At 42.6% G+C, this 27,133-nt stretch overlaps 2 protein-coding genes across 2 annotated transcripts in view; one reads left to right on the top strand and one right to left on the bottom strand.

The window, feature by feature from the left end:
• MAN2A1 (mannosidase alpha class 2A member 1) overlaps positions 1-4,081 on the bottom strand; it is a 161,501-nt gene extending 157,420 nt beyond the window's left edge. Inside the window, exon 1 of the mRNA XM_082375444.1 lies at positions 3,429-4,081. Within this exon, the coding sequence (XP_082231570.1) occupies positions 3,429-3,563 (135 nt within the window). The 5' untranslated portion in view covers positions 3,564-4,081. The remainder of the gene's footprint in view (positions 1-3,428) is intronic.
• LOC309622514 (uncharacterized protein) overlaps positions 3,798-27,133 on the top strand; it is a 270,464-nt gene continuing 247,128 nt past the window's right edge. Inside the window, exons 1-2 of the mRNA XM_082378595.1 lie at positions 3,798-5,118; positions 14,462-14,653. Coding sequence (XP_082234721.1) covers positions 4,052-4,579 — 528 coding nt within the window. The 5' untranslated portion in view covers positions 3,798-4,051 and the 3' untranslated portion in view covers positions 4,580-5,118; positions 14,462-14,653. The remainder of the gene's footprint in view (positions 5,119-14,461; positions 14,654-27,133) is intronic.

Below are 27,133 nucleotides of genomic sequence, written 5' to 3'. Positions count from 1 at the left end.
ACATATCTTGTTTACATGATGGACCATGTAAGGTTCCATGTTAACTGGAAGAAACTAAGATGGACAATTCAGAGGAAATCAATCCCTTTCTAGAGATATCATTCTACTAGACACCAAAAAGATTTATAGTGACTGACTAGCTTGGCTCTATTAAAACTAAGGAATTCAATACCCAAACTCATCAAAGAAATATAATTTAGTGCAACCTAGCTTTGCTATGCTTGGTGTTCTCGTCAGATTAAGATTTACATAGGAGTTAGGAGTAGTGAAAAAATAAAAATCAACTCAAATGCTGGGATGCTATGCTGCATAATGGTTTTCATTATCATGTTTAGCTCTCAAGCGAGCTAGAAGACATTCTGGGAGAGAGAGAAATCTCAAGCATTAAACGTTTCATAAAAAGGAGCACATTCGGTGGTCTGGAACTGAACCTGCAATATCTCTGAGGTATGCCTGTACCCTATGACCCAGCAATTGTACTCCTGGGCATTTTTCAGAGACATGAGGGCTTACGTTCACACAAAAATTGTACGTGAATGTTTATAATGTTCATAGCAGTTTTATTTGAAATAAACTGCCCCAAGCTGGAAACTACCCAGATGTCCTTCAATGGGTGAACAGTTAAACAAACTGTGCTCTATCTATGGACTACTACTCAGCAATAATAAGGAACAAAAGAAAAATGAAAAGATAACAACATCAGCAAAAAATGATAAGGAGCAAACATGTAACAACCTGGATGCCTCTGCAGAGATTTAGACTGAGTGAAAAAAGCCAATCCCCAAAGGTTGCACGCTACATGATTTCACGTGTCATTCTTGAAATGACAAAATTATAGAAATTGAGAACAGGTGAGTAATTGCCAGGGGCTAGAAGGGAACAGGGACAGGAGGAAAATGGTTGTGGCTATAAAAGGGCAATGTAAGGGGTCCTTGTGGTGATGGAAATATTCTGTATATTGACTGTATCAAGATATAAATATCCAGCGTGTGATACTGTATTACAGTTTTGCAAGATGGTACCACTGGGGGAAACTGGTAAAGGATACATGTGATCTCTGTATTATTACTTATACGTGCATGTGAATCTACAATTATCTCAAAATCAAACATTTTTTTAAAAAAAGGCATAAAAAAAAAAGCACATTCATTAGGGCTTCATAATAAAAACTCCTTTAAAAAAAAAAGTCATAAGCTAAGGAGCTGCAGAGCAGAATGCTCTATTTTCCACAAGCAAGTTGGGGGACTAAACAGGCAAAGGATTGCCAAGGGGCAGTACAGCACAGTAGCTGAGAGCTTAGACTCCAAAGGGTGCCTGTTGAAATCTCAGCTTTTAGCTGCGTGACTTTGGGCAAGTTACTCCCTCTGTGCCTAAGTTTCTTCAGCTACTGGGTGGTGATTGTGTGAATGCAGTTTACCATGTCAGACTAAGACACACAGGCTGATATCAGACATACAAGAGTTAGGCTTATACAGCATTTATCCAGTCCACCTGCGTGGGGATTCAGTGGCTCTCCAAAACTGAATCAGCAAAGGTGCCTTTTGCACTGAAAAGCCAGTACTGAAAATCTGAGAAAGGCAAACTTAAGTATAAAAAGTTCCACCTTCCAAACCCTCTCCCCTTGCACACAAAACAGAATACACGCAGGGCCTTCTCTTCCAGCAGCCACTGTCACTTTCCATTAAATGCTTTATGTTGTAAGCAGAGAACTTCAGCCCCTTGACAAGGACTAGGGCTGGATATTAAAATATTGGAATTAACTTCGTCTAAGACGTCCCAGTAACCAAATGACTCACTCACTTCTTTAGAAACAGTAAAATGTCAAGGTTGCCAGAGAACCCCAGCCCCAGATGTGTGCATAAATCATTGCAAAGTGTTCATCAAGTCAAAGCCAAAGGACATTACTCAAGATAACACTTTAAGTAAAATCTATCAGTTTTTATGGTTTTTCCTGTAATGGAGAAAATTCAAAAAAATAGGATTACTGGGGGAAAAATCATGGTAAGTTAAGCCCCAAAATTGTACAACATATTTTAAAAAGGCTTAGAACTCCTCCTTTTGCTCTGGCTTCAGAGGATTTACCCTTCCTCCCCCCCCCCGCCCCTTTTTTTAACTGTTTTATCCAATCTCATCAACAAGCACTGGACAAACTCTAAACTATCCCATAGTGTTTATCGCACTATATTTTCTCTCTAATACTACCTAAAAGCAAAAGCTTTTAAATTTTTTGATACATCTGTTTACAACCAGATTTTTAATACCTCTCGTCTGCAAGGCATTTTGAATGCTCTGTACTGATGACACCATCCACAAAGGGGTCTTTTTTTCACTTTCATAATAATTCAGGTAAAATTAGTAGTCTAATTTCATTAAACTCAAGCCTTTTGTCCTAGCGTTTCACAAGAACAAAAGGCAAGAATATTCTTTGGTCATTTACACTGTCACACAAAAGAAAAACAAACTAACAAACAAAAAAACACCAACTTGTTCACGTCCTACATTTCTCTACCCTTGAGTGAAGTAGTTGATAAATCAGCTTGTCAGAGTTTTGAGTTCTTCGGTTCATTCATTACAGGGGATACTACCCAATACCCAGTTTTACTAAAATTTCTGGATCGTACAGGTCATTGGCAAATCACTTGAAACAAATCGCACACGCGGTATATCCTCCCAAATAGAACCGATTGTCTCCGTTTGCTCATTTTTAGTAACCTGAGATAAAAGACTTAAGACGGGTCGTTTTCCCAACTCGTTTGACAATTTGACCGCTGGCTCGGGACTGAGCGCCCCATAGCTACAGGCTGGAGTATAACAAGCGCTTCCCCACCAGGCTCCCTCATCTGCTCCAAACAAGCCCCATGTAATAGCTGAAAAATGACGACACTAAAATCAACCCTACAGATTCATACCTTAGAGGTATGCAACATGGAATAAACTTTTTTTCCTCAAGCGACAGTGCAGTTAAAATAAATAAATAAATGAAACACCCAGATGGGGTTTGTTTGATTCATTTCCGCGACTGGGTGCGCGCAGGGTGTCTGTGCAGCTTAACCCTGTGTGGGCCTAGGGGCTCACCAACAGCTGTCAGGGGGCGCTGCGCCAACGAGGGAGCGCCTCACGCCGCGCCGGTTCACTGGCCAGCAGGTGACCACCCCAACAGGCCCGGGTGCGAGTGCGGGAACACGGCCACTTCCCCTGAGCGTGATCCGGCCACCGCACGCCGCCTGGTACTTTGTTAACTCCGCGCGCCCGGGATGAGGTGGCTGCGGAGCCCAGGCTGGAGGAGGATCCAAGCCTCCTCCAGTTTGGCCTCGCCCTGACGGAGCGCGGAGCCTCGGCGGGAGGGAGAGGTCACGGAGCAGCGGGTAACTACGGGCCCCCACCCCTACCCTCTCGGAGCCCCGTGTCCCCACTTCCTCGGTCCTTACCTGGGGAAAGGAGCCCTCGCGGCGCGGGCTCTTGGGGTAGTCTAAGTGACCCCGGTCCAGCATCAGGTAGAGCGAAAAGATCACCACACAAAAGATAGCGCTGCCAAACACGGTAAACTGGCGGCTTAACTTCATTTTTCCTCGATAGACTCGGGGACAGGGCACTGTCCTCACCCGGAGGAGGAGGCGGACTGTGGACTCCTGGAAGCGGCCGCCGGAGGCTCCCTGCTCCCGGGCTTGGGCTCTCCGCGCTCTCCGCTGCGGATGCAGGTCCGGGCGGCGCTCCGCACCTTATCTCCGGCGCCACCACGCGCCCTTGGCCTTCGCCCTGGCCCACCGCCCTCCGTGGGGCCGGGCGTCCCTCCTGAGGCGGGACTCGCCTGCAGCCCGGAAGGGGCCCGCTCAAACTAGATCTCGAGTTCAGCGCCGGCACCCGGCAGGGCGCGCGGGGCAGGCGGAGGAAAGGTCGCTGCCTGGACTTCCTGCCACCGTCGCCCCGACCAAGTCGGCAGGAAAAGTTTTCTCGACCAGGGCAGGCGTGTCCTCTTCACCCAGGAGGTGCGGGCTCGGCGGCTCTAGGGTCGGCGGCGCGGAACTGGGTCCGAGGAGCCGTGGGTAAAGAAATGAGTGGGAGGAGCCGGGCCCCACAACTTAGCGCCGGGACAGCAGGGCCCGCCCCCGTGGCACCGCCCCCGCCTCCCCCGACTGAGCCCCTTCCTGCTGCCGCCGCCGCCGCCGCTGAGGCCGGGCCGGGGTGCACCACGGGCGCGGAGACGCACGGGTCCGGCAGGAGTTTCCTCCGAGCGCGCGTCCGCCCGCCGGCGCCTCCCGCCCCCCACCGCCCTTTTCGCTCAGCTCTCGGACCCGGGCTACGCTGGGAGGGCGCAGGGGGCGGGCGGCGGCGGCGCGCGGAGGAGGAAAAGGAGAGCAAGGAGAGGACCTTCCCCGGAGAAAAGCCCGCTCCAGCTGCAGCCGCGAGTCCCCTCCCTCCCTCCCGCCCCGCAAATGCGGAGATGGCGGCGGCAGCTACGAAAGGAAACGCCGGTTCTCCAGCGCCACTCAGCGCTCCTGCACCGCCCGCCACGAGCAGGAGGAGACGGCGGCGGTGCAGTGGCCGCTGGGTCAATAGGCGCCGGCAGCCCCGGAGCTGAGCAGGCGGCGGGCCCCGCCTCCTCCCGACGCGCCGGGATGAGGGGGCGGGCTCCCCGGCGCCCAATCACAACGCGCCGCTTGCAGGGCCCGCCCCGCGTCGGCCTCCCGGAGCCCCCCGCGGTGGGAAGACCTCAGACTGCTTTTGTGACCTGGGAGGCAGTATTGCTCAAGTTGAGGCCCTGAGAGACCCTGGGGCGCCAGCAGCCCAGTTCTGCTGCGCTTTCTCCCCACTTGCTTTTCACTGCCCAGGTTTTCTGTCCTTGAGGTCCCAGGCCTGGGGTGCCTTGGACGGAAACTCGGTGAGGAGAAGGGGGCTGCGAATTCTGTTCAGACTCATCTTTTCCTCCGCGGCTTTTGGTGACGTCTGGGGAAACCTGAGGGAAAGGAGCCTGCCGAAGGACCCTCCAGACAGGTGTAGACATCTGGCTACAAAAATCTGTGAGGAGAGCCTGCTTGTGCCGGTTATTGATTTATTGCCTCTCAACTCCAAATTCACCCTTTTTGACTGCACTGTGAAAATGGATCTGGGCCTTTTAAAGTAAGTTTTCCTTTGCCAGCAGGGGCTGAAGCTTTGTCCGTAGAGGATGCTGAAGAGACATTACAGGAAGGAAAGTATTTTGCTACCTGGTTTTGGTGCATTGGTAGGCAGGCTCTTGAAGCATACCTGGCTTTCTCCAGGGCCGAGCTCTTATGCTGCTCAGGGGCCAGCGGTTTCCTCCCACGTCCCCAACTCTAGTGATTTTGTAGTAGGGGGGCTAAAGATAGACACTACTTCGTGAATAGCTTTCTGGGCACCCTGGAGGCAAGATCTGTAGCCAGTTCCAGAGAGCCGATTTTTCACAAGGTGTGGCACCACAGTGATTTCTCTGCCATTCAGTGAGCCAGGCTGTACCCTCTCCAGTAATTTTTGGATCTTAGCCCTGGGAAGGGCTAGGGGAGCTCTGCTTTGAGAACTCTTTCTCCTAGTCCAAGGGTTAGTTATAAGGTTAGCTCCTTAAAGCTCCTCTTTCTGTATTCTCTAGGGTTCTCCTCTTACTAGTGGATCTCTCGTTACTCCAAAACCCTGTTATAGTTAATAATTCTTTTTATTAAACTTTATCTGTAGTCCCAAGAGATAGACCTGCAAAGATAGGATTAGGAGTTTGGTTTGATTGGGCCTTTGGGCTTGAGCTCAGTGCTGAGTTCCTTGCCAAAGTGAATTAAGACGCTAATAATTCATAGTACACGGGGCATCCCAATTAACCAGTCACCCGTGGCTGATTGTGGTGAACTACCAAGTTCCTTGGAGCCCCAAGTGGCAGCTACGCTGTACTGTTACGGCTGTAAGGTAACTATAAGGACTGTGGTGTGAGATGTATTCTTTTGAGTTCCTTTGAATGCTTTTTTTTTTTTTTAAGTTTTTACAGTTTTATTGAGAAATAATTGACATACACCACTGAATAAGTTTGAGGTATACAGCATGATGGTTTGCTTTACATATATTATAAAATGATTACCACAATAAGTTTAGTTCTCATCCATCATCTAGATACAATAAAAACAAAAAAAGTTTTTTCTTACAATGAGCACTTTTAGGACCTGCTCTCTTAACAATTTTCCTATATATTATACAGCAGTATAAACTATCATCATCATGTTGTACATCACATCCCTAGTACTTTTTTTTTTTGAATTGTAGTTTATTTTTTTATACAGCAGTTTCTTATTAGTTATCTATTTTATACATATTAGTGTATATATGTCAGTCCCAATCTCCCAATTCATCCCACCACCCCTTCCCCCCCCCCAACCTTGAAAGCTTAAAAAGAGAAATGACAAGCACAGTTCCAAGTGATGGTATGAGAACCAGAGAGACAGACTCCATACAATTCTAAAGGAAGCTCTTATTGATTGTAGCAACAAAATGATATTGCTGAAAATCAAAACACAAAATTTTAATTTTCACGTTACTGAATTACAACTTCTTGAATTCATGGATGTGCAAGTTTCTCGTGTAAAAGTTAGGATGCTGTAAAGGGCTTCCCTGGTGGCGCAGTGGTTGAGAGTCTGCCTGCCAATGCAGGGGATACGGGTTCGGGCCCTGGTCTGGGAAGATCCCACATGCCGCGGGGCAACTGGGCCCGTGAGCCACAATTACTGAGCCTGCGCGTCTGGAGCCTGTGCTCCGCAACAAGAGAGGCCGCGACAGTGAGAGGCCAGCGCACCGCGATGAAGAGTGGCCCCCGCTTGCCACAACTAGAGAGAGCCCTCGCACAGAAATGAAGACCCAACACAGCCATAAATAAATAAACTAAAAAAAAAAAAAAAAAAAAAGTTAGGATGCTATAAAATAATAGGATCCCAAAACTTGGAGTGGGTTAGACCCAGATGAAACTGACAATCTTGAACCCCCAAGTCACTCTGAGCCTCTCTTACTAGTGGAAGTAGGTTGCCCTCCAGTTTCTGAAGAGGTAGGCTTCCTCTGCTTGAAAACTCACCTGGGGCAGATGCCTTGAGAGGAAATTCACATTCTCCTCAAAACCCACAGTAATCACCCTCTACTACAGTGTACTCACAACTAGGATCAAATTTCAGCATGCTCCTGGGGTATAGGTGCACACTATGATGGAGGAAGTAGTAACTTACACACCAAAGTAACTACAAGGCTTTGATAACATATAGGCAGAAACGTGGAGAACGTGTGGGAGTGGATTCTGAGGGTGTTAGACCATGGAGGATGGAATGTAATACTATACTGAGCCAAATTTATTGTTATGGTGTTTATTATATGTGTTAGCTCATGCAGCTAGAGGTGGGTCTAATAGCTTACTTGGTTGGCTGATGGAAACTTGGACTCATCAGTTGCCTAGAGTTTGTGAGGTTGAAATGCCAGAGCTTCCCTGACATGATGTGGAACAGGGAATCCAAAAGTTTAGGGAAATGTTACACTGGACTTATCATATGTAATCTGCATGCACATTCCCCAGCTGTGTTCCATGCAAAGGCCCAGAAGATGCTCCTTCAATGAAGAATTGAGAAATACATTAGTGAGAGGAAGACATGCATCTCTGAAAATCTCTGTGGATGTTTCCCTCTGTAGGCCATGTATGACTATAGAGGATGCCACTATTGAGGTGCACTCACTGATAACAATGGGGATGACAGGATCCCAAAATAGCACAGACCACCAAAGGTAATGTGGGTACATCTGCCTTATGAAAGGGCAACAGGTGTGTACAGGCAATCAGAGTGCCTTGGCCCACAGTGATGCCCTAGGAAAAAAATAGATAGGCAACCTAATAGAGTACTACTTGATATTTATTAACAAGAAAAGCTCTAAATCAGGTAGCCAGTATCTGACCTGAGTCACCACAGTGGACTCTCACTCAGTTTTTAGACCTATATCAATTCACAGACCCAGAACCCCTTGATTGAAGGAGAGTCTGTGTACTCTTTAGGAATTACCTTGCACCACTGCCACAGTACACGTTGTAAATGTTCCCTCAATCTTGTCCCCCAAAAATGTGTGGCTATATACGAGAGTGGCAGTACATTGGAGAAAAGGGTATATGGAGATCTTTTGAGGATTTCTAGACATCAGATCTGAACTGATGCTAATTCCTAGGGACTCAAAACACCACTGTGACGCTTCAACCAAAGCTGGAGTTTATCTTGGTTAGTAGATAGATGAAGTCTTAGCTCATATCCAGCTCACAGTTGGTTGTTAGGTCACTTGATCCACACACCAACTGTGTGATTATTTTCTCAGTTCTAGAGCTGATCATATCCCCGTTTTGGCTTTCCTATCCATAGGATGAAGTCCATTATAGTAGGAAGAGCTAAGTGGATGCGCCTAGAAATTTCACTCTCTTCCAAGATAGTAAAGCAATTAATGTTGTTACTGGGTCCAAGCTCATGCTGCTCACCGCATGACAGGCCAATGGCTCAAGAGACGATATGTTGGGACAAGGAATAGTGACTTTACTCAGAAAGCCAGCAGACCAAGAAGATGGTGGACTGGTGTCCCAGTGAACTATATTGCCTGGGTTTGGACGCTAGTTTCTTTTATAGAGCAAAGAGGAGGAGGTGAGGAGGTAAAGTAAAAAAAGCTGATATGTTTTTGCAAATATTTCTGGGTTTCAGCCAGACTCTGGAGGGGATGTGTTAATTTCTTCTTTGCTGCAGCCATTTACAGGTGGGCCTGGTCAGGATGTTTCCTGTGAGCTAAACAAAGGTATTTAAGCTTAAGTTCTGGCATGGGAGGCTGGGTTCCCAGAGATGGGCCCTTATGCATACTTTAAGCTATAGGCAACATCCCTTAAGTGATTAACTTGTAGCAAAAGCAGTAGAATACAAATGTTAAAGTAAAAGAAACAGATCAAATGTGGAGTCACATTTGTTCTTCCCTGTTACAATGTCATCATAAAAGACTTGAAAAAAAGTAGGGGTGCTGATACCTATGACATTCTCATTTAACTCACCAGTTTGGCCAGTGCAGAAGTGGATCTTGAAAAATGACTGTGGACTATTATAAACTTAACCAGGCGGTAATTCTAATTGTGGCTACTGTCCCAGGTGCAGTGTTTTTACTGGAACAAATCAACACAGCACCTGGCACTTGGTATACAGCTACTGACGTGGATAATGCTGTCTTCTCTATACTTACTCATAAAAACCACCAGAAGCAGCTGGCTTTTACCTAACAGGGCTAACAGTATGTTACTGAGTCCTGGCTCAAACTGCTTACTGCTCAACAGGCCAATAAATCAAGAGACAAGTTATTGGAGCAAGGAATGGCAACTTTATTTGGAAAGCCAGCAGACTGAGAAGGTGGTGGACTAGTGTCCCAAAGAACCATCTTTCTCATTAGAATTCAGGCTTCTTTTATACTAAAAGGGGAGGGGGTGTGGTTAGTTGTTGCAAGCTTCTTGGTGTCACAATCCTTTGTTCTTACAACTGTCCAGGTAGGTCAGGTCACAATGTTCCTGTAAACCCCCAACAAGAAATGTTATTCTCTGTTCTGCAACTTTTTATCTCTATGTGAATGGAAAAGTGTTATACCCTTAAAGATCAGAGCCTTGAGAATGGGCTATCCTGTATATTTCAGGCTATAGGCAACTTTCTTAACTTGTAGCAAAAGCAATGGAATACAAAGGTTAAAGTAAAAGAAACAGATTAAATGTGGAGTCATATTTGTTCTTCCCTATTACAAATATACCTCCACAGTATTGCCTCAGGGGCACATCAGTTCTCCTCAACATAGCCTACAGAAATACTGATCATCTTGACATTCCACAAAACACCACACAGGTTCTTTTTGGTTGTTTATAATGACAACAGTATGCTGATTGAATATGATAAGCAGGAAGCAGCAAGTATTTTATACACCTTAATAAGATTTGTTTGAACTAGAGGGCATCAGGTAATAATCAGGAGTGTGAGATGACAACTCTGAAGTGGTCCTGGCAAGGCCCACACCTCAGGGGTGGGATAAGTTCTAGGATGGTACAAGCTATACAAGGAAAAAGCCACTGAGAGAGAAATCCAAGCAAAGGGTGCTGGTTAGAAATTATAGGATTGGAAAAAATAATGAAGTGAGTGCTGCAGACACCAGTCATACCAATCATGTGGCTATGAAAGGAAAGCGACAGTACAACTGGTGGAAAAGGAACACCCTAAACCCCAGGAAGTCAAGAGTCGGGGGAAGACTCATTAACCTCTCTTGGCTCTTACCTGTAGGACACCTGGCCTGGTATCTCAGGATGCTTTGGTAGCTGAATACCCATTCTTAACTTAGATCCTAGATCCTTAGATCTTAGGACATAGATCCTTAGTCCTTAGATCTTAAACTCAGGACTGTTGACCTTTCAGATGGATGACTTCCACCCACGATGACAGAGCAAGATTAATTTTCTGGACGTTAATATGGTTCCACCTAGCCCGAGCTTATTCAGTCCCATGTGTTCTCTATTTACCAGCTTAAAAAAAAAAAAAAAAAAATTCTCTTCTATGCTTTCCCCAGACCATTGCTCATGAGCTGAATTTGACTGATTGCTGTATCTATCACTCCCTCCACCAGGGGGAGATAAGCTTCTTGTGCGGAGCTGCCAAGAGACTGCCATAAAACCATTTCTCACCCATCTCCCTCATTTCAGCTGAGCCTAGGACTTTCCATCTAACTCCATCTTCCTTCAAATACAGCTGCAAGCTTCTGTGTAAGTCTAGAAACTGCCTGGCTATAGTCAAGATGGCTTCTCAGTAGTAGATCAACCATCACTCCTGTCCCTGTCACTGGGTCCCTCCAGTTCAGTGTCCTTCAGTGGGACTAGAGATGTGGGGAGGTGACACCATCCTGGTATTGTTTTTTCTGTGCAAGTAACAAATTGTCTAAATCCAGTTGAGCCTGTGGTCACCTTAATGGCTGAATCTCTCAAAGTGTGGCAAACCAACCTAGAAGCTTTTGTTGTGATCCTTGTGGCTCTGTTAGCCGCTGCACTGTTTCTTAGGGGCTGCTCAGCCACTTGTTACTTAGAAGGGTAGGATTTTCCCAATCTGAAGAGTGAATTAAGCCAGTATAATTCAGGGGAAAATACTCATGTGAAAAAGTAGGGGTGAGCAGAAGCAAGTATTTGATATATTGGGGCAGCTAAAGGCTGTAGGGATGAAGTAAGTGGAGAGAGATTGAACACACAGGAAAAAGAAGAGTTCAGTAATATATCAAGGTAGTAGAGAAGAAGATACAGTGATGGGGACCAATAGCTTGGTAGAGAGAATCACTCTGGAAAGGAAGACACCCCCTTCCCTGAGACCAAAGAAGCCTCCTCCCTATCCTTTTCTATCATGGCGCTCCCATTATCTTCTGGTCTATCTCTTACCAGGTCTCCTGACTATCTTGTCCTACTGTCACAACTTTCCCAATTGCCTAAAAATCCTTCAGGAGTTTCCCAGCACCTTCACATTTGATACTAATCACATTAGTATGGACCCTAAGTTCCTTCAAGTTCTGAAGGACAATACATCCTTGAGCCTATCTTACACCCAATAGTTTGTACCTCCCACTCTCCCACCCCTATGTTGCCCCTCCCCCTGATAACCATTAGTTTGTTGTCTATATCTGTGTCTGCTTCTTTTATGTTTTATTCACTAGTATGTTGTATTCTTTAGATTCCTCATATGAATGATATCATACAGTAATTTCTCTGTCTGACTTACTTCACTTAGCATAATGCCCTCCAAGCCCATCCATGTTTCTGCAAATGACAAAATTTCGTTCTTTTTCATGGTTGAGTAGTTTTCCGTTGTATATGTGTACCACATCTTCTTTATCCATTCATCTGTTGATGGCCACTTAGGTTGCTTCCATACCTTGGCTATTGTAAATAATGCTGCTGTGAACATTGGGGTGCATGTTTCTTTTCAAATTAGTGTTTTGGGGTTTTTTTGGTTATATACCTGGGAGTCTGACCTCTGCCTTTCTATCCAGGCTTATCTTCTATCGCACTTTCACGCACAATCTTCACTCCAGTTATGTTGAACAACTTACCTCTCTCTAATGGGCTAGGCAGACAGGGCTGCTATGTATGGTTTTACAGACTGCACATGGAACATCTCCAAGAAGTGCCATACACATTGCTGATACTGTCAGTTTGTATAGTTATTAGAACTATTTTCTGGAAGATGGCAGTAGACTGTCCTATTCTAATAAAATTAATATGACAGATTTGTGACAAACAGAAGTAGAGTACTACCTTGAAGAAAGGGTCAGTTTTATAAAAACTTGAACAAAGATGTACCTCAAATCCTTGGTATAAGTTTTTATGTTTAGAATGTCCTTCAGCTGCCTTGTCCACCAGCAAACTCCTACTCATTCCACATAAGGAAACTCAAACACTCTCTCTCTATCTCTTCAAATATTGTCAGGTATTTTTTATAGCTACTTATCTCATGGTCTAGAAATATTTGTGGTTCTTATCCCTCCTCTGAATTGTCTAGTAGTGGGTTATTAATATCCATCTTTATTCATTTTATCCTGAATGAGCACATGAGGTGTTCTGGATCAGAGGCAAATTTCTTATTATCCCACAATAAGTAAGAACTGCATGCTCCCCTCTCCCAGTTTGCCCCAGGCCTTACCCCTGGGACGAAGTGATGAAAGCCAACGGAAATTTCCTTATATGAGTGGCCAGATACTCTGTAGACAAAGGACAAGGCAAAATGATTTTTCTCTGCTTATAAAGGAGGCAGCTGTACCCCCCTTCTCCTGGAAGGGTCTCCTCCTTATTCCAGATGTCTTCAAACTCCAGGGCCTAGGAATGTCTTCATTCCTAGTTGAAATTTAAATAACTAGAAAGATAACACTCCAGTCTCCCCAGCACCTTCAGAACTAACCTAGGTGCCTTTCCCAGGATATAATTTTTTGCTTTGGGGAAGATAAGAGAGGTTTTATTAACCCTTTGGATCATAGCAGTTAGCTCTGTCATTAGGAAAACAAGCAGCTACAGATCTAATATTTATAGTATGAGAAATGTATCTAGGAAAAGTGAAAGAAAACATTCTCTGTAGTGCATACATTTCTGTGGCTTAGGAGGCTAGAGCCTCTTACAGGAACACTAAAAAAAAACCAACCAAACAAAAAAAACCCAGGGAAGTTTTATTTTCCCATTTCTAGCCTACATGAGTAAGGTCCCATGTCATAAAGATTTCTTCTGATTCCTTCTCCAGGACACACAGCCTTTGTCATTTTGGGAGAGTTACATAAAATCTCCAAAACTCTATTTTCTAATGTATCACATTGAGATAATAATAGCTATTTTTCAGCATTTGCTGTAGGAATCAAGAGGTAACAAATGACATGTTGGGAGAGCATTCCCCAGTTGCCTTCCATTTTCTCTGGGAAATGGAAGAATGGGTTCCATGAAGGGGTGAATAGGGTAGAGAACATTTGAAATTGCCACCATTGGAAGTGGAGAGTGGAGTCCACATAGATAAATTGGACAACGTTGATTTGTTATGGAGCAAGTCTACAATTTTCTCTCCCTGGCTTGAAAGCGCAAGGAATGTGGACTCTGAGGATGACCCATGAATGGCCCTTTCTACCAGGATTCAAGAGCAGTGGCCATACAAGGAGAGCTCAGGGCTGAGAACATATCATATTCTGCCCTTTTCCCTCCCACATAAATATATGTTTGCAATGGAGATTTGTTAAAATGAGCACTCAATGATAGCTTGAATAGGAAAAGAGCCTGGGGTGAGGTTTCTAGGTGTGAGGTCTAGCACCATGCTTCTGGAGATGAGAGGCTGTATATCCATACAGAAGCCTCAGGTTATATTTGGTAATAACTGGAAAATCTATCTCTTCCCCTATCAACTTCTTCTGTAATCTGTCTGAGGTCTTCAATTGCCTAAATATATCACACCTAGGGTGAAAGTTTCGAAGGGAGTAGAAACAAAGTTCTACTTTCTAAGACCTTAGAAAATTTTGTAGTTATGATTGCACAAAACTGTAAAGGATGGAGGGTTCAATTATTTTCTCCCCTCTACCTGTTGGGAAAAGCAATCTGCCAAGGGTCCTGAGCATCTCTGTACATTATTTCTGGGTATGCCAAGGATGCAGAGCCCAGACTACTCTTTACTTGGGTCATTTCTCAGGGTTGGATTTGCAGCAAGCAACCTTGAGCAACCAAGTAATAGCTTCCTCCCAAAGAGTAGGATTGCTTACCAAACACTATAAAAGCAGTAAATTCCCCGAGTTCAATATTCCTTGGCTGTGACAGAAAACCACTGAGTATGTGGCAGCCACCTGGACCCTTCCCCTTAGACCCCATGGGATTTTGGGGGCATAAGAAACAAGTGCCAACATCGTGCTAATGCTGCTTTGACATGCTCCTTTGTCTCTAATCCAGGCATCATCTATTTTCTGCTGGCATCCATGAAACAGTAACAGGCCCCAGACTCTTCACATATCCTGAAACTACTCACCTACCTAAGAGAATCTTGACATTATTGGCATAATCTCCATCAGCCTATGCCTTTCCTCTCATGAAAGGAAGCTGAGAGACGGGATGAGTCAAGTAACTTAATAAACTTCTGAGAAGGTAAGGGAAAGAGAGCTAAAGGAAGAATGCCTTTTTTCATAATCCTTCTCATTATTTGAAATTATATATTGACTTATTTTATGTCTGTCTCTCCCAGTAGAATGCAAGCTCCTGGAAGTCAGAGACCTTTTTATTTACCACTGTATCTTAATGAGTAAAATAGTGTCTAGAAATGTTGAGGCTTGATAAATATTTGTTGAGATAATTAACAAATTATCTGGGCCCTAAGCCACCAGTTGGGATGAATTGGTAGTACTCATAATAGAAGTCTGTTTGCTCTTGAGCTGAGTTTAAAGATATTCCTCTTGTCTTTGTGAATCAGCGCCAAATCTTTGTGTTCCTACAAGGTTTTTTTAAAGTTCTTTAAAGAGAATTTCCCCCAAAATTATTTTGCTAATCACCTCAGTCACCAAAGGACATCCCATATGGGGACAGGAAGAAATGAACTCTGTTTATAGTGAGTGACCATTCAATGCTAGATACTAAGTACATAGATACCTTGCTTGTGTTGCCTCATTTAATTCTCACAACTCTACAAGATTAGTATACTGATATCTATTTCATATATATATATATGCGTGTGTGTGTGTGTGTATATATATATATATATATGTATATATATATATGAACTTAGATACAAAGAGGTTAAATAACTTGCTTAAGGATACATAACTACTAAACTAGCTTGTTTTTTCTGGTTTCAAAACCCCTCCTCTATTTGCTATAGCATTCTATAGAGTTATAATACTTTGCATCTTGTGTTACGGTGAATAGATTTTCCAAAATAATATCTAGGATGTGTATCAGTAGGATTCAGTGCAAAAAAAAATAGAAACAATTCTAAGTATTTTAAGCAGGAAGGTATTTAATAGAGGGTACTTTCAAAAATCCATGTCAGGATTGGAGAAGTGCGTTAACAGACTAGGCCTGTAAGAATGAACGATTCCAGCATAATACAGAGTTGACCTATCAGTGGATCTATTATTGCTGAGGATGACTGGAACACTGGGTTCAGAAACATAACCCTATGATAGAAGGTGGAGTCAAAAAGCTACTGCTCTCATAGCGGCCACAACTGCTTATTGTCTTCCAGGAGGCTGAGTAATAAACTATGGAACATTGCTCTAGAAAAATGTTTCCATGACCTTAATTATAAAAGAAATACAATCAGAAGTGGTCAGAAGGATGCCTCAACTTCTCTTATGTTTTCTAAATCTTGCACAAGTATACCTAACTGGCAGACCTAATTCATATCCATAGCTCTAGGTGCAAAGAAGTCTAGGACATGTTTTAAGCTTCCAGTCTCTGCATTACGAATGCCACCATAAGAGGACGGTAGAATGGACATTGGGTGAGCCAATCTGCAGTACTTAGCCCAGGCAGTATTTGGAGAAATACAAATACTTCTACAGAGAGAATGGGTTAAAATGTTCAAAACTGACTCTGTCCAGGAAAACCTATATGATATGATTATTTATTTGAACTCCAAACTCCTAACATGCAACTCTTAATGGCTATGATTTATCCTGGGAAAAATGTTCCCTATGCACGTTAAGGCCAATAATATATCTAAATGTACACATATCAGAGATGAGAAAATTATTTGTGATGTGGGATCATTACTTTCATTTTTCTATAGCCCTTTGTTTGCCGACACTGTTATTGGCATGAATTTTCAGAAGAGGAGGCTTATTTCCAGCAGGCCCCAGGCCTTTCTCTGGATTCTTTTTGACTCTGATTTCTCATATGCCAACACAATACTCACATAGGAAGGGCTTAACAATTTAGTACTCTAAAGCTTCAAAGACACTTAGCACATCCAAACATTTTACATGGAGGCCCCAGAGAAGTAAAAAGATTTGCCCAGGATCTCACGGAGACTAGACTAGAAGCCAAGTTCTCTGACTCCTGTCCAAAGCTTTTTTTCATCACAACATAACCAAGCCTTGGATTGTATGCTTCCTAAATACAGTGATACTGTGTGTGTGTGTGTGTGTGTGTGTGTGTGTGTGAGAGAGAGAGAGAGAGAGAGAGAGAGAGAGATTCCATTTATATCAAGTTCAATAACAGGCAAAATGAAGATATACTTTTAGGGAAGCATACTTAGATGTTAAAGTATGAAGCAGAACAAGGAAGTGTTAACCATCAAAGTCTGATTAGTGGTGGAGGTGGGGAGTTGTTACTGGAAAAACGCACATGGGGATTTTGGGGATGATGGCAATGTCTCAGGAAACTCAGTTTTGTAAAACTCAAGCTTATTTTTTTAACCCAGTATAATGTATTTGACTTTTTTGTCTTTAATAACACTTAGTCTTAGTACTCACTGTATGGAAGAGCCAGGCTATGTGCTTTCCATGGATTATTTCATTTAACTCTCACTAGAACACGCTAATAGAGGCACTATTAGTATGCCCATTTTATAGATGAGGAAACTGAGGCATAGCCTTTACTAATCTGTCCAAATCCACACAGTTAGGTAGCAGAGCTGGTATTTGATTCATCAGGCCCCAGTGTCAGGTGCTTAAGTACTCTGCTAATGCTAGCCAACAGAAATTTTGTGGGTGAGTCTAATTATAGACCCCTTTATTATCATTATTTCATAGTCATAAAAGTTATAGTTATGAAAACCATATTAATAAGAGAAAAAAATCTTGTTGCAAAACTATACACATATACACACACAGAACTATGATTACATCTATGTTAAAAATATATATGCATAAGTATAAAAAGACCAGAATATAAAACACTAAGTTAAGATGATGAAAATATAGGTGCTTTTTCCCCCTCTTTTTTGTTTTCCAAATTTATTGTAAAGTAACCATATTAAATTTATAATGGAAAAATGTGCTCCCATTTACCTGAAACGTAAAATTTCATTTTCACACTCTCCTTTCCTGCAGCTTTGTATAATCTTTTAGAAGCCTCTTCTGTTCAATGAGTAACATCATTGCTAAATTGATGGCACCGGATCATTCTAGCTATGCAAATCACAGACCCACAGCCAGCTCAGGAAAAAGATTACATTAAAAATTAAAGCAACGTGTGGAGATGTGGAGATAATGTGCTTACAATTATTTCTACATATTTAATATTTATGCAATTACAAAGCCAGTCATGACAAATCTTAAATATTGAGTCATATTCCTTTTGTCCTCTAATATTTTTTACCTTGAACTGAGACTGCCAAATAATATATAAAAAATGGCTGTGGGAGAAGCATTTCTTTTGGCCTATAAATGATAAATGCTTTTTTCTTAGAAAGTGATCTCATTTCTTCCTAGCCTTTGTTTATTTTCAATGCCTTGTATTTTTTTTACTCTGTTACATTCTGATCACCCTTGAAAGCGCTGGGCTTTCAGTCTTCCACAGTTTGGTTGTATTGTTTTCTGGTGCTGCTGCTGCTGTGATGTGTTTTCTGTCACAGGAAATTTACAGGCACATTAGCCTACTTGACAGGCACAACGAGCCACAAGGCTCTCCTAAGGAGAAACAACCACGTGCTGTGGTGAGGTTTTCTGTGTCTCTCCATCTCGCCTTCCCTCTTACACCTTAGTACCCCACCATGATTCAGATACAAGTCCCCACCACTTTTGCTTGTAGGTATCGCCTTGGATCCTGGATTTAACTCTCTGGTTCCTGGTGACAGCAGTACATTGGTTCTGCAGTAATTAATTCATATTTCAGCAACAATCTGACTATAGCAGTTTGTGGATAAAGCCCATGCCTTCACTTAGAGCCATATAGATACCAAGTAAGGAACGGGTGGGAACTTTTCTGTTCCTGTGATGAGTCATTGACACAAAGGGGTAAAATAGCATCCAAAAACTATACAAAGGAAAAGCACTATCATTACATTTTATGGAAGGCGTTTAGAGAGAAAATTCTAAAACACTCAATTTACTTTTCTCCATGTGCCATAGAAAAATGGTCAACAAAAATCAATGACTTATTAAAAATTCAAAAACATAAAATGAGACATAAATGAAAGGGTAAACTGTTTCCTTGGCAGGTTCCAAATAAATTAGAGCACTACCCTACAGCCACTGGGGAGCCAAAGGCCTGTGCATTTTAAGTTTAACATAGATTATGTTGCCCCTGAGGGAGTAAATCTGCTAAGATATAGCAGTTTTGGTACCTTTGGACCCTGACTTTATGCCAAGCCATATCTTCAATTTATGATCTTCCAGACCTTTTAAATAATTTTTTTTTAATTTATTTACTTATTTATTTATTTATTTATTTTTGGCTGCGTTGGGTCTTCGTTGCTGCACACGGGCTTTCTCTAGTTGCAGTGAGCAGGGGCTACTCTTCATTGCCGTGCACGGGCTCCTCATTACTGTGGCTTCTCTTGTTGCAGAGCACAGGCTCTAGGTGCACGGGCCTCGGTAGTTGTGGCACACGGGCTCAGTAGTTGTGGCTCGAGGGATCTAGAGCGCAGGCTCAGTAGTTGTGGCTCACGGGCTTAGTTGCTCTGCGGCATGTGGGATCTTCCCGGACCAGGGCTCGAACCCGTGTCCCCTGCATTGGCAGGCAGATTCTTAACCACTGCGCCACCAGGGAAGCCCTTAAATAATTTTTGAAGGGTGATTTTATTTTGAGAATATTCTCTTTATCCTTGGTATTTTTGACCATACTCATGTAACTGTGTAACCTACAGAAATTATTAGAAGGATAGTCCAAAATCATATGGAAGTTTCTTGCTTGATTCTCTGTCAAGAAGCAGACATATTTACCAGGCCAATCCATAGCATTGGTCTGAGCTGCTCTATTTATTGAATGAATAAATACATAAATGAACTTTGCATTATCTGGAAACCAGGAATAGGTGGTTTCCTGGTAGATTTATTTTTTAGAGAATTAACTAGGAACATTGTTAGTTTGTCCCTGTCCTAGTCATTTCAGGCTTCTGTAAAAATATAGACTAGGTAGCTTACAAACAGCAGAAATCTATTGCTCACAAATTTGGAGGTTGGAAATCTGAGATCAGGGTGCCAGCACGGTCGGGCAAGGGCCCTCTTCCAGAATGCAGGCTTCTCATTGAGTCTGTAAGTGGCCGAAGGGGCTAGGGAGCTCTGTGGAGTCTCTTTCATAAGAGCACTAATCCCATTCATGAGGGCTCTACCCTCATGACCCAAGCACCTCCCAAAGGCCCTACCTCCTATACCATCAACTTTGGGGGGTTAGGATTTCAAAATATAAATTTTGTTGAAAATGAAATAGTCAGGCCATTGCAGGCCCCTTTTCCTTTCTTCTCTTTCTTGGGGCCATGCTCTCCCAAAGGTTTCAGTATAGCCAACTGCAGCTGTGTTCTCACCTATGCCCTCTGTCCCTCCCCATCCTTAAGAGGACAAATGAAAGTTTTTTGGTTCTGGCAGCCTGGTGGTCCTTGGAGAGACTGACTCATTCCTCAGGCTCCCTAAGAGTGAGAGCAGACCATACATTCCTATCTTTAGATTGACTCTTCCTTAGTCTGGTTTTCTGCAATGACAGCGGTTCTCCTCTCTGCCTTTTGATCCTCTGTAGTGACTGCAAGGATGAGAAGAGAGACCTAGTTTTCCAGGTTGTCAGGATGACTAGAGGTCTTTCCAGCTAGTTCAGAGCAATGGCAACAGGCACCATTAATCTTGCCCACCATCTGGAAAATACAGAATACCTAAAGAGCAGGAATTATTTATCCTCACACAAAGAAAACCAAGGTGCCAGTCACTGGACTTTATATATAGCCATTCTCCATCTAAATGTCTTTAGAAGTAGAATTCATTAATCTAGGGTGATTTGAGTAAGATTCTTTCTGAAACAAGAGGCCAATTTAGATAAAACCCAAGGTGTCTTTAAACTCATTTTTTTGTTTGTTTTGTTTTTTACCTGAAAAGGTCATAAGAAATGGATAAATTTTCATAAATAATATAAATTTCTGTCTGCATCTAGTGGGAGATTTCCTCTAATTTTAACACTGAAATGTTTTAACAAATAATCATCAAATGCCTATTATGTGCCAGGCAGGCACTGTTGTAGATCCTGGAAATATAGCATAATGTGTACATTAAACCTTCAGTGTGAAGACTGCATACAGACGCTGAGAATTCTTCAGGCTCTCTGATGAATCCATTCACATTTTCTGTACCTGTTCATACTTTAAACTGTAGTCAGGTGAGCTCTCCAAACTGGGTTTCACTTGCCTCCCTGATCCCCTAGGACTAAACCAAAGGTATTAAATCCCAGCTCCTTCATCCCCAACCCCAGCCTAGTGGATGCATTTTCACTGGGATGAGTGTATCCAGGAGTAGAATTTTATCATCCCCCCAAGGGCCTGAGGAGTTTTTCTTTCAGTACCAAGAAGTCTTTCCTGAAAGTCAGCATCCAGGTAGATTAATTGACAAAAAGGACCCTAAAACATGGAAGCATTTGCCAGTCTGGACATCTGCACTGATAGCTATCTGGGGAGCTACTACAAAATGTATGGAGGGGGAAAATTACTCATTTGGAATCCTGGCTGTCAAAGAAAATCCAAACCCAGGAGCTTTTCTCCTAAGAATCCCTGTGACATTTTATTCTTTAAATAAATCTTTTCTTCCTCTCTTTAGGTAAGAGATTGACATTTTAAGATCAATCATACCTCTACTTTTCAGGGTTGGTAGACTTAGAACAGGATAAATGGAAATTAAGCAAAATTTCCATTTTTTTGAATAAAAATGCTCAAAATAGCTATATTCTAACTCAGTATAAAAGAGGGATGCTCTTCCTCCAGTGGTCATTCTCATTACTATGGTTATCTCAAGACCTTTTGATGTCAAAATTTCACCCTGTTTTCTCTAAAAGAACCATTCTGAACATACGCCTGCTGTTTGAATAGCAGCAGAAAGCAAAGGAATCTCATACTATGTTTTTCTCCATCATAGCCAAGGATGCTTTAGTGCTTCTGATATAGTCACAGGTCACCAGCTTTTCTAGCCCCTCATCGTCATGGGGTGTTTCACCTTGTTACTACAGGCTATAGTTGAATTCTTTCCTCCTGTTTATATTATTCAGCAGCCCCCTTCTTGTTCATAATGGTCTTGTTGCAATTGGCTAGCCTCTCTGAGAAGCAGATTTGTTCAGTGTTTTTAAGTAAGTTAAAATGATGTTTTTAATTATTAAGGTTCTCAGGCCATTCAGTTAGTCATTACACATTTATTGTGAGTCTACTACGTGCCAGGCATTGGAGGAGGTGTTGGGTACTGTAGAATTCCAGGGAGCATGCTGTGGTCAAAGGAGCAACTAGATGAGGTCAGGAGGTGCCATTCTAATAGAAACAGCCTTACCCCTGACATGTGTGGCCTGGGCAAGGCCGTCAACCTCTGGGATTCCAGTTTTCTCACATGCAAAGTAAGGGGTGGACAGAGCTTCTCTAACTTCAGACCCTAACATTCTGTGATTACTTCTGGTTTGGTTTACTCATCGCCCTGGAAACCCAGTAGCCTCCCAAAGGTGAATGCTTTTATAAGCCTTCCCAAAGGGTCCTAATTCTAATCCAAGGAGCAGTTTTGTGCTAAAATGAATGCTTTTCAAAGACCCAAGAAGACATTTAAAGACAGGGTACCTATATGTTTTTCACTTTACTGTATATTTGAGGATATTTTCCCCCAAAATGCTTACCTACTTTCTATTGCTAGGTAGTATAAGGGAATAATTTCCAAGTGTGGAGGGTCATTTAGAATTCCAAACACCATGGTCTAATCTCCCCAGGATAATAATAAATCAAAGATACAAAAACAAGTGATGAGTCCAGATAATTCTGCACTTAAAATAGTGACAGTTCATCAGGGCATGTTAAAACTCCCTAATTCTGTGCCATTTCAGTAGTTCCAACAGTTTTCAAAGCATCTGAGACTATTATTGCTATGTATTTATTTGTATTGACAATAAAATGAATGCTTCCTTATTTGCAAGCCACTAGATAGTCTTCTAATATCATGTGAGAATTACTTTTTCATCTGTTTTCTCACTATATGACATGTATTTTATAAAATGTTTTTTAAAATGCATCTCAATTTGCAAAGCATGCAATGGTTTCGTATTGGGACCAGGCAGATTATTTGAAATTCAGCATGATTCCCCAGTTTCTAACATAAAAAAGCAAGGGAAGTAAAGGAAACTTTGTATTGCTTTTTAGACCTCATCTTCCTGCATTTGTGGTTAGTTCATTTCAATTTTTGTATCAAAAGAATATAGTAACTTATCATATACCATTGATCAGAGTGAGGAGGTTTCCTGTTTCTGTTTCTTAAAAAAGACTCCACATATATATCATACATTAAAAAAAAAATTATTTTTTTTAAATGAAGAACAGGTAGTAAGGTATGAGTTATACTGAGTAGCTCTCTCTATTTCCCTGACTTCCTAATAACATTTCATGGCTTTCTCTCCTTTCTTTCCTCCTCTCTATAAATATCAGGGCTGACGACTGACTTTTACTGCTGCCTTTCATGCAAACTCCTCAGGCTTGCAAATCAGCTACTGATTCCAGGAAGCATCTCCCTGTCTCCTGCCCTTGCTCACACAGTTTTCTAATGGAGCTAAGGGGCCACAGAGGATACACAAACATTGTATAGCATGTTAATTTGAATAGTAAGACTCAAAGGGTGGATGTTAGACTCATTGCATCAGCTCATTTCAGTCCCCTTGGTGCATGGCACAAGGCAGCCATCCCCTGAACATTTTGCCTATTGAGAGGATGGCAAAAGGGCAACCTGGACAGGTGACACAAATGGAGAAGGAAAATAGAAATGTTTGCTGAAAGCCTTCCTGCAAGCAGAAATTCTAATCCCTACTTCAAATACTGTTGCTCTTTTAAAATGACATTTCAAGGTACTTTACCTTTCTAAAATGAGTTACCTTCCCTAATAATGATCCCGTATAACATTCTATTATACCTATCCTCTAACTTTCTCATAGTACTTTACACTCACATTCTTGTTCCGCCTGATCAAAACTTATGAAGCAGGTTTAGTGGATCTGTTGGGGGGGGGGGGGCGTGTGTATATATGCACACATATATATCCAAATGCCATGTTGATTTAGAAACATAGAAGAATGGAATAATTAACCATGGTAATTAGCATTTTTGAGAACATACAATGTGCCAGGGACTGTTCTCTCTTTCTCTCTCTCTCTCTCTCACACACACACACACACACACACACACACACACACACACATTCTCATTTAACACAATTTGAGGTAGAAACTGTTAGCTCCATTTTCTAGGTAAGGAAACTGAGACACAGAGATGTTAAGTGACTTGCTCAGGGTAACACAGCAGAGGGTATCAGAGCAGGACTGCTAAGCCAAGATCTGCATTCCTTTGCCTAAAATCGAGATGCTCCGCATAGCCCAAAAAGTGACACAATGTGTGTTTTCTTTGGGAACTTGGTTCCAAACATTAACTAAACTTGAGTGTTACTGCCAAACTTCTGAATTTTATGACAATTTTATCCCCTCAAAAAGGGACAGTTCTTAGAGTTATAGCTCCTGGAAACAAACTTTTAAACCTCAGGCTCTTGGACTGTGCTGGCTGATATGATAGCACATTGGCTATTAAAATTAAATTCAAAATAAATTAATGTAAGGCCCCCAGTTGCACTAGGCACATTGCAAATGCTCAATGGCGGCACGTGGCTAGTGTCCACTCTGCTAGTCAGCACAGCTATGGGACATTTCCACCAGGATAGCAGCAGTGCTCCAGGAGACACATAACTGAGGAGATACAAAATAGTAAATGATCCTTGAGTCCCTTCTAGAAAAGGCACTGACGTGTGTTTCCAAGGAAGAACGTTTATTGCGTGCCTGCTCTTGGCCAGGCACTGTGCTAGGTGCCAAGGGCACAGTGATCCATACTGACTGATGAGGCAGACGTGACCTCTGCCCTTCCTGGAACTCACAGTCTCTGTCTGAGCCAGTCACCAGAATGAACACCGCAGTGATAGGGAAGGTCTAACATGCTAAGAGACATAGAAAACCTAGAATATGTGGGGTTAGGGGTCAGTTAAGACTTTGTGGAGGAGAGAGGAGTCTAAACTGAGGCCTTGACTTTGAGAAGGCTTAAGAAACAAATACAAGAGGAAAAGTGTTCTGATCGAAGGAACAGCCTGTGTGAAGACTCATAAGGGAAAGAGAGCATGCCATGCTTTGGAGAAGTTTAAAGAAGTCAATAAAATTATTTTCTCTCTTCTGTTGCTTAGGATCAGAGCTTGAATTAAAAAGAAAGAAAATTTTTTTTTGCATTGTCCGAATTACTTGGCACAAAGGGAGGGCAGTAGAGAAAGAAAAAGCAGAGGATAGTTCAGAGCAGGTATGCAGGAGCCAGAAGTGGCTAGTAGCTATGCCCCCCACCAAGTGCTCCAATATGAAGAATGTGCATGGAGAGCAGCTTTGGAATGATAACAACAACATGGCAGCCATTTTAGATGAAGGGCATGTGCCAGATACCCTGCTGGGCAGTTCAATAGCATTATTTTACTCAATCCTCATCATAAGCCTAGCTATTTTCCTACATTTACATAATTAGAAATTGGTAGAGCAACCCATGAGATAGAACAACCCAAACTCACAAACTCTTTATTTATTTGCTTGAATACCAAGCTGTATAGGCTCCGCAGTTATTGCTTCTTCCCTGTCCCAGGCTAGTACCACCTGAGATGACCAGCGAGAGGAATGGTTTAACTGACATGAAGACATGGAAGCTAAGCCAGAGAGTGGAACTAAGAAAATCTGTGCTGCAGAGAATTCGTTTCCAAAAAAGTAACAAGTGACTAGGGAAAATGCCCTATCTCTCTTTCAGAACTAACTCCTATAATGATTAACCGTTTACCACTAGTGATTAAGCCCAATAGAAGAATTTTGGTTTTTAGAATTTTCCAGTAAAGCACTAAACTAGGAACACTTGTATTTGTCATCTTATCCAGCAATATTCAGACTGACTCAAAACATTTATGACTTACAGTCAGATAGTTCAAGCCAACTTTCTTCACAAACTTCCCTCTAAGATTGCCTCAATCTGTTGAAAACTGTTTTATGACTCAACCCAGCTAAAATTTCAGCAGCGCATATCTTCGGGTAAAACGCTTCATTCACATCAAGCAGTAATTAAATGTGCAGGGCATGAAATAAGCAGCAAGTTTGGCTTCAGAGCCATCTTGCAATCTGTAAATGATCCAAGATAGACCATATGCCTTTAAATCTAGATGACTTTATACGTATCCAAGAGAAAGCTAACTGCCATTTCTGCATGAGAGTCATCAAAAGACAAAAAAGACAGATTTATGTAGCTTGTCTGATAAATGTATGTTAATATATATGTCCATTGAGGTTTGATAAACTGCCCTTAACTTTCCCTATTGCATTCTTGATTCCATTCTTCTAGAGAAAACATTCAAATTGACAACTCAAACCAACAGTATTCTTCAGTAGCTCATTGCATTGGTCTGGGGTAGCCATTTGGACAGAGTTTTCCTCTCTCTAGCAAGGGTTGCCACCCTCTTCTTTTGGCTTTTTAAGGAAACTTCCCCCCACTTCACACTGGGACTATCCACCACTGTGCCACCCTGACTCCTGCACATGCTCACAGTGCTTGGGTAGGGGGGTGGGAAATTGGTTCAGTCATGAACATGTGACATATGGAGCATGCCCCACTCTGAATCTTCCTTGGGATTGCTGTACACACATGGGAAGGAGAAGTCTTCCATCCGTGGGCTTGCTAAGACAGGAGGATGTGAGAATGGAGCCGCTGGTGTCGTCTTGCTACCAAATGAAAAGAACCTATGTGAGAACAGTCAGGCAGGGTAAAGCAGATCTGGGAGATGGAGACAGAGTCCTGACCACATTGTTTGGGCCCCTGGATTCCTTCATGTTTGATGTCACTTCATGAGTATTGAATGAGTTAAGCAGTGTCTGGTAACACAGGAGGTGCTCAATAAATGTTATTTCCCATCTCTTTTCCTCCCTCTTTGACTTTGGCAGCTGCCAGACAAGGATTCAAACCATCTTTGGCAGCCAGCACTTCTGTTTCTTGCTTTTAGAGGAAAGCCAATCAGACAGCCTGGAAAACGATGAGCACAAAGTCAGCACCCTAGAGCAATGCAAGCTCCCTCTGCATCTGACAGATGTCTCTTTGGAAACAGCCATTCTTTGCTCAGTGCACTCTCATAGCTTAGACAACAGCCCAGCCATACTCAAGCTGGTACAAAAATGGCACTTTATTACCGAGGGAAGGAAGGAGATGACTTGGTCAAACCATAAAGTGGGAGCTACTACAGGAAGCAGGCTTGCTACATAAGCACCTCAGAATGCAGTTTTCCAATGGCCAATTGGATGAAGGTACCAATCTGTGCTTGTTTGGCTATTTGCCAGTGGCACCATTCTGTAGAAAGCAGGCAACCCAGACTGTTAAAAATATAGAACTTAGCAACCTGACACAGTGTTTAATCTCATGAAAACCAG

The sequence above is a fragment of the Balaenoptera borealis genome, assembly GCF_965194805.1.
Source record: "Balaenoptera borealis genome assembly, chromosome: 2".
Lineage (NCBI taxonomy): Eukaryota > Metazoa > Chordata > Mammalia > Artiodactyla > Balaenopteridae > Balaenoptera > Balaenoptera borealis.
The sequence above is the reverse complement of the archived record's forward strand: the minus strand, read 5'-3'. Positions and strand labels throughout refer to the sequence as shown.